The 11,826-nt window shown below is 39.9% G+C and overlaps 1 protein-coding gene across 3 annotated transcripts in view; it reads right to left on the bottom strand.

The window, feature by feature from the left end:
* RGS11 (regulator of G protein signaling 11) overlaps nucleotides 1-11,826 on the bottom strand; it is a 105,166-nt gene that overhangs the window by 44,327 nt on the left and 49,013 nt on the right. For all 3 annotated transcript variants that reach the window (XM_075179173.1, XM_075179174.1, XM_075179175.1), the window contains exons 7-8: nucleotides 11,744-11,820; nucleotides 7,101-7,182 (exon numbers count right to left, since the gene is read on the bottom strand). In XM_075179173.1, the coding sequence (XP_075035274.1) occupies nucleotides 7,101-7,182; nucleotides 11,744-11,820 (159 nt within the window). The remainder of the gene's footprint in view (nucleotides 1-7,100; nucleotides 7,183-11,743; nucleotides 11,821-11,826) is intronic.

An 11,826-nucleotide genomic window follows, 5' to 3' on the forward strand; every position in this document is an offset into this window, starting at 1 on the left:
TCACAAAACAGATTGTCTTCCTCTCCATCTATGCATATTGGCAATGCAGCCATTGTCTTGAATGTATATTACACCCTACACTTATAGTTAAATATGTAAAGAAATGGAAAAAGCCAGTTTGGTTTCTGTCTCTCAAGGCCCCCCTCCACTTGTATAAAATACCAAAAAATTCAGCCATTATAGACTGTACAATATTAATTGACATGGAGAAAGCCAGTTTGGTTTCTGTCTCTCTAGGCCCCCCTCCACTTGTATAAAATACTAAAAAATTCAGCCATTATAGACTGTACAATATTAATTGACATGGAGAAAGACAGTTTGGTTTCTGTCTCTCTAGGCCCCCCTCCACTTGTATAAAATACTAAAAAATTCAGCCATTATAGACTGTACAATATTAATTGACATGGAGAAAGCCAGTTTGGTTTCTGTCTCTCAAGGCCCCCCTCCACTTGTATAAAATACTAAAAAATTCAGCCATTATAGACTGTACAATATTAATTGACATGGAGAAAGACAGTTTGGGGTCACTCTGTCTCTCTAGGCCCCCCTCCACTTGTATAAAATACCAAAAAATTCAGCCATTATAGACTGTACAATATTAATTGACATGGAGAAAGCCAGTTTGGTTTCTGTCTCTCTAGGCCCCCCTCCACTTGTATAAAATACTAAAAAATTCAGCCATTATAGACTGTACAATATTAATTGACATGGAGAAAGACAGTTTGGTTTCTGTCTCTCTAGGCCCCCCTCCACTTGTATAAAATACTAAAAAATTCAGCCATTATAGACTGTACAATATTATGAAAAATGGACAAAGCCAGTTTAGGGTCACTCTGTCTATGACACCCTACCCTTAAGGATAAATTGCCCTAACAGCAGCCTTTCAAGATGGTATGTGATATGGAAATGCCACAAGTCCCTTTCCTCTTTGGGGGTAGATTGCACCCTACACTTACATAGAAAGTTTTAAAAAGATGTTATCGGCATCATCTTCAGCTTCATCCTCACCCTCATCAGTGTGTACGTCATCATCACAGACTATCAATTCATCGCCGCTTGAATCCGCCATTAGAGAACAGTCAGTGCTTGGATGTCTTGGATGGTGAAGGCCTTCCTCGTGGAAGATGTAGTTCATTTTTATAAACATCATTTTCTCCACATTTTTGGGAAGTAACCTTCTACGGCGATCACTGACTAAGTTCCCTGCTGTGCTGAACACTCGTTCAGAGTACACACTGGAGGGTGGGCAGCTTAGGTATTGCAAAGCAAGTTTGTACATGGGTTTCCAAATGGCCTGCTTTTCTTCCCAGTAAGGAAAGGGACTGTCTGACATTTCCATATCAACTACCTCTTGAAAGTAATCCTCCACCATCCTTTGCATGTTTATACTCATATTGGATGGACTTATGGGCAAAGTGACACTTTTTTTTGAAAAATCCTTCAAACCAGCCCAGATGTTAAATTGTTCTCGTCTGCCCCCTGTGTCTTCCCTGCTTCTTTTTTGGAAATTTAATTTTTTACGAGCAACAGCTTGAGAAAGTGAAGGAGGACACGTCGTCAAGCCGAGGCCCAGTTCAGCGGCCAACTTGCTGAGCAATAGCTCCTTGCAAAAGTTCACATCTCGCTCATTTACAAGTAAAGACTCAATGTAGGTTTTAAACCTTGGATCAAGCACAGTGGCCAAAACGTACTGATCCGAGTTCAAGATCTTAATAACTCGAGGATCATTGTGAAGCGAATTAAGTACTTGATCGACAAGGCCAACATACTTTGCTGAATTGCTTGCTTTCAGCTCCTCCTTCATTTTCTCAAGCTGCTTTTCCAATAGTCTAATTAAAGGAATGACTTGGCTCAAACTAGCAGAGTCTGCACTGACCTCACATGTCACAACTTCAAATGGTTTCAGCACCTTGCACAGCACTGAAAGGATTCCCCACTGTGCAAGAGTGAAATACATCCCCCCTCCTTTCCAATGTCATGACTTGTGCAATATGCTTGGATGGCTTTGCGCTGTTCCTCCATCCTCTGAAGCATGTACAGGGTGGAATTCCACCGAGTTACCACCTCTTGCTTAAGTTGGTGGCAGGGCAAGTTAAACTGCTCTTGGAGCTGCTGTAATCTCCTACATGCTGTGGCTGAATGCCTGAAATGGCCTGAAATTTTACGGGCCACCGAAAGCATCTCCTGCACCTCACGGTTATTTCGTAGGAAGCTCTGCACCACCAAGTTGATGGTGTGAGCAAAACAGGGAATATGTTGGAAATCACCCAGCTGTAATGCTCGCACTATATTGTTGGCGTTATCTGAAATGACATACCCTGGGGAGAGTCCGAGTGGTATAAGCCATGCATCAATCACATCTCTCAGTTTGCGTAACAAATTGTCAGCCGTATGCCTGTTAGTGAAGCCGGTGATACAAAGAGTGGCCTGCCTGTGACAAATGTTACGTAGTGGTGTACATGCTGCTGCTGTTCCTGCTGGTGAAGGTGAATGACCAACCCAGTGGGCTGTCACAGTCATATAGTCTTTGGTTTGGCCACTTCCACTTGTCCACATATCTGTGGTTAAGTGAACAGTGGGCAGAATGGCATTTTTCAGCGCAATCTCTACATTTTTACACACTTTTTGGTATAGTTGTGGAATAGCTTTACGGGAGAAATGGTGTCGCGATGGAATTCTGTAACGCGGACACAAAACCTCAATTAACTGTGAAAAACCAGCTGCGTTTATTGTGGAGATTGGACGCAGATCTAACACTAACATTGCAGCCATGGCGTCTGTGATTCGCTTGGCGACTGGGTGACTGCTGTCATATTTGCTTCCCCTCGCAAATGATTGTTTCACAGTTAATTGCTGAAATGTAGGACTGCTCATTTTATTCACCTGCCTCTGGGATGACGATTCACCCCCAGCAGCAGCAACAGCAGCAGCAGGACTAACGCTTTCTTCAGAGGAATCAATAATAGTGCCGGAGTCATCCAGCCTTAAGTGGGATGCCGGGCTAACTCCGAGCGCTACTGAGGATATTGATGAGGATGGTGTGGTGGGTGTATTTTGTAGCCGTCGGTATGTCGGTGAGCGGAGGGTCTTAGCTGATGAGGGAGTGCTTGTATTCTTTTGGGAAGAACTTTCAGCTTTTCCCAACACTTTGCCATGAACTCTCGTTAAATGGCGTAACATAACATAGACGAGGTTCCAAGATGGTTAAGGTCCCTCCCTCGACTGACTGTGGCTTCACATACACTACAAATGGCTATACAATTGTTGTCTGGATTTGGGTAGAAATAATTCCACACATAAGAAGTGGATTTTTTTGTTTTATGCCCAGGCATGACAATGGCCTTTTCTTGTCACGTGCCAGAACTGCTGCCACTGGTGCAGGACTTACACAAACAACCTCATCCTCATCAACATCCTCATTAGCGCCCTCGTCGCCTACACAAATCTCCCCCTCATCCTCTTCTAATTCCAAAGTGGCATCCTCAATTTGGTATCACCGGCTACACTCGGGCTATTAAGGCACACATCAGCAGAATGCTCACGATTAGACATCCCACTGTTGGATGGACTCTCCACAGGGATTGTTGTCATTTGTGAATCAGAGCAAATATTCTCCTGTAATGCCTCACTGGTATCTTGCAGCTCAGCTTTGACGCGTAACAGTAGTTGTGCACCAATTGTAGCCTGGGTAACTTTTTGGGATCTGCCACTAATAGCCAAAGGTGAAGGCCTCATTCTCTCTTTGCCACTGCGTGTGTAGAATGGCATGCTTGCAATTTTTTTTTTATCGTCACTTAACTTTTGCTCAGTTACACTTCTTTTTCGCTTCAATACAGTAAATTTTTTTTTGGTTTTTGTTTTTTGCACTAATTTGAAAACACTCTGTTGTTTGACATCGCCTTGGCCAGATGACGTACTGGGAACACTAACATCAGGACTGGTGACAGAACCTGGTTGCTCATTTAGATCATATGTGGACTGCTTTGAATCCATTCTGAGCGCAAACCACTGAGGAGTGCTAAAAATTATTGAGTAGATACTGCTGACAGATATGACTTTTGACAGCCAGAAATATTAATGCACAATTAGGGAGGACACCCCAAAAACACTGAGGAGTGCTAAAAATTATTGAGTAGATACTGCTGACAGATATGACTTTTGACAGCCAGAAATATTAATGCACAATTAGGGAGGACACCCCAAAAACACTGAGGAGTGCTAAAAATTATTGAGTAGATACTGCTGACAGATATGACTTTTGACAGCCAGAAATATTAATGCACAATTAGGGAGGACACCCCAAAAACACTGAGGAGTGCTAAAATTATTGAGTAGATACTGCTGACAGATATGACTTTTGACAGCCAGAAATATTAATGCACAATTAGGGAGGACACCCCAAAAACACTGAGGAGTGCTAAAAATTATTGAGTAGATACTGCTGACAGATATGACTTTTGACAGCCAGAAATATTAATGCACAATTAGGGAGGACACCCCAAAAACACTGAGGAGTGCTAAAATTATTGAGTAGATACTGCTGACAGATATGACTTTTGACAGCCAGAAATATTAATGCACAATTAGGGAGGACACCCCAAAAACACTGAGGAGTGCTAAAAATTATTGAGTAGATACTGCTGACAGATATGACTTTTGACAGCCAGAAATATTAATGCACAATTAGGGAGGACACCCCAAAAACACTGAGGAGTGCTAAAAATTATTGAGTAGATACTGCTGACAGATATGACTTTTGACAGCCAGAAATATTAATGCACAATTAGGGAGGACACCCCAAAAACACTGAGGAGTGCTAAAAATTATTGAGTAGATACTGCTGACAGATATGACTTTTGACAGCCAGAAATATTAATGCACAATTAGGGAGGACACCCCAAAAACACTGAGGAGTGCTAAAAATTATTGAGTAGATACTGCTGACAGATATGACTTTTGACAGCCAGAAATATTAATGCACAATTAGGAGGACACCCCAAAAACACTGAGGAGTGCTAAAAATTATTGAGTAGATACTGCTGACAGATATGACTTTTGACAGCCAGAAATATTAATGCACAATTAGGGAGGACACCCCAAAAACACTGAGGAGTGCTAAAAATTATTGAGTAGATACTGCTGACAGATATGACTTTTGACAGCCAGAAATATTAATGCACAATTAGGGAGGACACCCCAAAAACACTGAGGAGTGCTAAAAATTATTGAGTAGATACTGCTGACAGATATGACTTTTGACAGCCAGAAATATTAATGCACAATTAGGGAGGACACCCCAAAAACACTGAGGAGTGCTAAAAATTATTGAGTAGATACTGCTGACAGATATGACTTTTGACAGCCAGAAATATTAATGCACAATTAGGAGGACACCCCAAAAACACTGAGGAGTGCTAAAAATTATTGAGTAGATACTGCTGACAGATATGACTTTTGACAGCCAGAAATATTAATGCACAATTAAAGAGGACACCCCAAAAACACTGAGGAGTGCTAAAAATTATTGAGTAGATACTGCTGACAGATATGACTTTTGACAGCCAGAAATATTAATGCACAATTAGGGAGGACACCCCAAAAACACTGAGGAGTGCTAAAAATTATTGAGTAGATACTGCTGACAGATATGACTTTTGACAGCCAGAAATATTAATGCACAATTAGGGAGGACACCCCAAAAACACTGAGGAGTGCTAAAAATTATTGAGTAGATACTGCTGACAGATATGACTTTTGACAGCCAGAAATATTAATGCACAATTAGGGAGGACACCCCAAAAACACTGAGGAGTGCTAAAAATTATTGAGTAGATACTGCTGACAGATATGACTTTTGACAGCCAGAAATATTAATGCACAATTAGGGAGGACACCCCAAAAACACTGAGGAGTGCTAAAAATTATTGAGTAGATACTGCTGACAGATATGACTTTTGACAGCCAGAAATATTAATGCACAATTATGGGGGACACCCCAAAAGCGCTGGGAGTGCCAAATATGAAGAAAAAATAATAAACCTCTATCCTCCTCTCTGCCACTAGCGATTTTGGTTAGAGCAATTGCAAGAACAATATGGTATTCTCTGTCCCTGCTCTAATTAGCCTATGACTACACCCTGCTCTCTCCCTCTGTCAAATGGCGATGGATTGCTGTGGAGGCGTGTATTTATAAAGTTGAAGTATCGCGAGAACCGAGTCCCGAGATCCGACGACGTCACAATGACGTTCGTGCCTCGATTTGGATTCGGAATGGGCGGGAGAGTACCGAGCTGCTCAGCTCGGTACTCGGATACCCAAAGTTCGGGTGGGTTCGGTTCTCGGAGAACCGGACCCGCCCATCTCTAATAAATGCCTAGTGGCGTGTGTGAAAAAAAAACAAACAAGCTGTAGCGCCACCTGCTGGGCAGAGTTATACACTGACCTATATATTTCTTGAAAGAGAAGTGACAGTTGTGAGTGGTTGGTGGTTGCCGGGGGAGACAGTGGGAGTTTTTAACACCTTAAGTAGCTTGATGAAGGATGTGGCGATGAAGATGAAGGATGAGGTGATGGAGAAAAATGATGAGGTGGTGACATGTGGACAAAACCACGTTAAAAAAGGGCGCTTGCGTCGGGAAGTAACGCTCTTCCCCTGAGGAGGCCTGGGCTAGGCCCAAATGCATGACAAGAACCTTTTTAACACCTTAAGTAGCTTGATTTGACTAGAATGCAAGAGTATCATGCACGGGTTAACCTGTACCTGTATATGTTGACAAAATATTGCTTTTCCGTAATAGCATCACCCAGACTTTCTTGCTATAGTTACTGCGTGGAGCACTGCTAAACAATTTACTACAATTGGGGATGCCAGAGGCGGTGTGGGAGGAAACACATGGATCATTACAAGTTAGTATCCGGAAGAAAAATTATATTTATATATTATATTTAGGTATGTAACTCTCTAACAGTCAGTCGGATTAGCTCCGTAATAGCAACAGAGTTGGACATTTGCCATCCTTGGGATCCTGTTGGGTAGTATGTCATTCCTTCACTTACCAGCAATGTGGGGACAGTCGGTGGTATTACCAAATCCAACTCACCGATGGTTTGCTGATAAGCCAGTAAGCCTGCTCCTGACATTCAATCACAATGCGGTCCCCTTTACGACGCTGCTTAGCCGCCCTATTTGAAACAAAGATAACACAGAAATTAGGCCAATAATACGTTCACGTTTATAATAGGAACTGAACATATTAATAGGTAATCTTGTGCCATAGAGGTCCAATGTTAATTTTTTTGACATATTATACTAATAATTTACAGATTACCCTACCGAGAGATCTCTAGCATAATTTATACTAATAAAGATACTTTGACCCCTAATGAATTGCTTCAATAATAAACGCAGGGTCCTTTATGACATTTCATGCTACTTTAAAGTAGACCTGTCACCTACAAACAGTGTAGGCAGACATTTTGTAGGATGAACCAGTAAGCAGCCAATTTGATAAGTACTAGGGGGCACCACTGAAGCACTGCCTGACTAATATTCATAAAGCCTGACTAATATTCATAAAGCCTGACTAATATTCAAAAGGCCTGACTAATATTCATGAATAGACTAATATTCATGAATAGACTAATATTCATAAGACCTAACTAATATTTATAACACCTGATTAATATTCATAAGGCTTGACTAATATTCATGAGCCTGACTAATATTCATAAAACCTGACTAATATTCATAAAATCTGATTACTATTCATAAGGCCTGACTAATATTCATGAAGCCTGACTAATATTCAATGTATTCATAAAACCTGACTAATATTCATGAATAGACTAATATTCATAAGACCTGACTAATATTTATAATACCTGACTAATATTCATAAGGCTTGACTAATATTCATGAATACTGACTAATATTCATAAAACCTGAGTACTATTCATAAGGCCTGACTAATATTCATGAAGTCTGACTAATATTCATGAAGCCTGACTAATATTCATAAGACCTGATTAATATTCATGAAGTCTGACTAATATTCATAAGACCTGATTAATATTCATGAAACCTGACTAATATTCATGAAGTCTGACTAATATTCATAAGACTTGACTAATATTCATGAAGCCTGACTAATATTCATAAGGCATGACTAATATTCATAAACCTGACTAATATTCATGAAGCCTGATTAATATTCATAAAACCTGACTAATATTCATGAAGTCTGACTAATATTCATAACACCTGATTAATATTCATGAAGTCTGACTAATATTCATAAGGCCTGACTAATATTCATGAAACCTGACTAATATTCATAAGGCCTGACTAATATTCATGAAGTCTGACTAAAATCACCGTGGAGTGGTGGGTGGCTTCAACATACATTTGCAAATGTGTGCAACTAAGACTTTGCATTTTTATCTACAGTAGAAATAGCAGATCTGTTGCTGGCTATAGCAGTGTGCTGGGGGGATTTGTCTGTGTTTGTTCCTTTTAGGATAACCCCACCCTTTCATGCACCTGATATAGACTATAAATTGATTTGAGCAACTTCCATTTTCTTTAATATTCATAAGGCCTGACTAATATTCATGAAGCCTGATTAATATTCAAAAAACTGACTAATATTTACAATGAGGTGCTGGTTTCTAGCGAACTGAGTGGCTGCATTCTCATGAATATTAATTTAGGTAAGAGAATGGCTGCCTCCACTGTGTTTAAACGACAAGTTCACTTTAAAGTGTACACACAGAATGGGCTGAACCAATGTTTAGAAATTCACAAAGAGCTCCCCCCCCTCATGAGAATTGGTCATAAAGTACCTCAGTGGTGTATCACTGCTTTCTATTAATACAATTTAAAGGCTGCATTCTAATAAATATGAACTCATAAAATGACTGCCTCTATTGTATACAGGTGATTGGATATTTTAAGTATGCAAATATTTTTAAGCCACCTAAAAAAATGTCCCCCATCCATTAGCCCTGGGAAAATCTGCCTCTGTAATCAACAACCTTCAAGTGACAGCAGAAGTGGGGTGTGAGTGGACCAATCAAAACCCACAATCACTCAGGGCTCTAAAAAAAACAGATGCCCTCGGGGCTATAGCCAGGGGGTAAGCCCCTGTACTACCACCTTTTATTAAGTGCTGCTTTAATTATGAAGAGCATATGTAATGCATTGCTCAATTCACTATATAACACAACTCAGTATGTATCCTGGAACACAGACACACAATAAAAGCTAACTCCATTAAATTGATCGTCTAGGCAAGATAAACCGTGAAGTTGCAATGAAAACAAAAATATCTATGCCATGAAATCAAATTAAATAACAGTGGAAAAACAACTATTTGGCCTTGCGTCTGGAAAACAAATAAGGCAATTTAATTCATGTGCCCACGACCGGAATTTATCTGCGTGCATTAAGGAAAATATAATCCAAACTGTCATTGTACATCCGTAAAGGCGTCTGTTGTGATGTTGACGTACGAGGGGGTCCTTCGTGCAACCAGGAAAATTAATGGCGATGTTGCACATTATCTTTTAATTTTTTATGATGGATTTGCATTAATATTTTATGTGTGGCTTCTGTATTAAGTATAGTGAATAAACATTTTATTTATTTATGGGGACTTAAAACACTCACAAAAATGAAGTGCGTCTAAAAGCTCAGTGTAAGCTCACGTCAACATTATGTAGGGGATCACCTTATACAATCTCACTAACCTTTAAGACTATAAGGTACTGTTTTATTTCTTTCTGACGACAGTTGTTCTGTACCAAATTCAAACGGAGTACTTGGCATACCTATCAGTTCAAATAATTCGGTTATAAGGAAGGATAAGTGGTACCATATCTCCGCAATTTGGTTTTTAAGTGCAAAGAAGTTTTACACTGACCATTAATTTTGTAAAAAAATATATATAATACACGTAAAGCCGCATGGGATTCCAAATATATTATTTTAGAGTTGGGCCAAAATGTTATATTATTTGGATGTTGCAAAGTATTCTTTTAAATATGAATATCAAAGGGTTTTGATTAATGAAACATTGATAAAACTATGATAGAGCAGGGGCAAACGCAGGATTTGTAGAGGGGGGTTTCTACACCACGCCACCAGTGGGCCTGACCAGCATGCATGGGGGCGTGGCTATATTATTAGACAGTGCTTGGCTGCTCTCCAACTCTTCCTATCCCCATAATATACATGGGCAATGCTGCGTGCACTACTGTTAGGTGCACGCAGCTCTCCAGGCACTAGGAACCCCCACCTCGGTTTGCCTATGTAGAGAGAGCTTATATGTGACAAGACAGACCAGTGTTCCAAGAGACTCACACAGACATGCAATCTGCAGTCCTTGGATTCAGATGTTACAATCTAATATATGTTGAAAACACTATGGACCTGATTCATTAAGGAAAGGAAAGCAAAAACATAATGAGTAACTTTGCACCTTGGCAAAACCAGGTTGCATTGGAGGGGGATGTAAATATAAAATGTGATGGCAGAGTTATAGTTGGGGTAGGGCATCTCCTAGATCAACTTTATATTTCAGAGTACAAATAAGCTATCAAGTATTTGTGCACTACATAAAAAAACAGACAGTATTTAACTTGTGTGCAAAATTATAAACTAATTTGCACCCCTTGTATTGTAACATGGTTTGTCCCGGAGAAAACTTGCTTTATTTTCCTTAATAAATCAGGCCCTATATCGCAAAAGTAGCTAAGATGTTTGAAATGTTCCTTTTTAGATAACAGTGCGCAATCGGCAACCAAAATACAGTTTGCACACAGTCAATAGCTTTGACTGAATAAGGAAACTTAGGGCTAGATGTACTAAACAGCCGGTTTGAAAAAGAGGAGATGTTGCCTATAGCAACCAATCAGATACTAGCGGTCATTTATTTAATGCACTCTACAAAATGACAAATAAAATCAGATTGGTTGCTATAGGCAACATCTCCACTTTTTCAAACCCGCAGTTTAGTAAATATACCCGTTAGATTCTTTCATATATGACCTGCTTAAAGGGACTGTAGCCCTACATTTTTCCATTTCTATTTGTCCTACATAAATATTAAATAAAACAATAAATATTAAGGAACATTTGTACAGAATATCATCTCCACAGGACTTTACTTAGTGATGACAGTGCTAGTGAGTCTGTCTGCAGAGCTCATCATTTAGTACAGTTCCATTGTTTCCTTCCCCCCCCCCCCCTCATAATCCTGTTATCTCTTCCCTGAACTATCCTCTCAATCTTATTGAGGCATAATAATCCTCTCACAATACCATAGTGTGGGGGTGTGGCCTACTGGCAAGGGATATATGTGACATCATTGGGCGTGGCATGACATAATCAGGGCGTGGCCAGGGCTAAAAAGGTAACAAAATAGGCCAGTGAGCAAACGAAAGGGGCAGCAAGATCCAATTCCCTAGATTAGGACACTTTCAGCTTTGAGATGAAATCGAGCCAATGTCCCAGTACGTTTATTCATTTGAACACATATATATTTCTTCTTTTTCTGTTGAAACAGACATAAAAACATTTGACACCATTGACTTTCCCAATACTTGTTTATTTTCATTCATTCTCACCCCAATATGCATGTAGGAGAAACATATATATGTGTAAGAAAGAAAGGGAAAAAATGGTAAAACTACCAACAAGAGGGTCTGGCACCAACTTTCCAAAGTTTCTGCTATAAATACAAACCTGAGCTGTTCTCTCGCCTGCATCACCACAAAGTCCCACGTGTGGTTAATTCGCTTGTGCAGCTGATTATAATTATCCTGTTA

Source organism: Mixophyes fleayi, chromosome 7, assembly GCF_038048845.1.
Source record: "Mixophyes fleayi isolate aMixFle1 chromosome 7, aMixFle1.hap1, whole genome shotgun sequence".
Classification (NCBI taxonomy): domain Eukaryota; kingdom Metazoa; phylum Chordata; class Amphibia; order Anura; family Limnodynastidae; genus Mixophyes; species Mixophyes fleayi.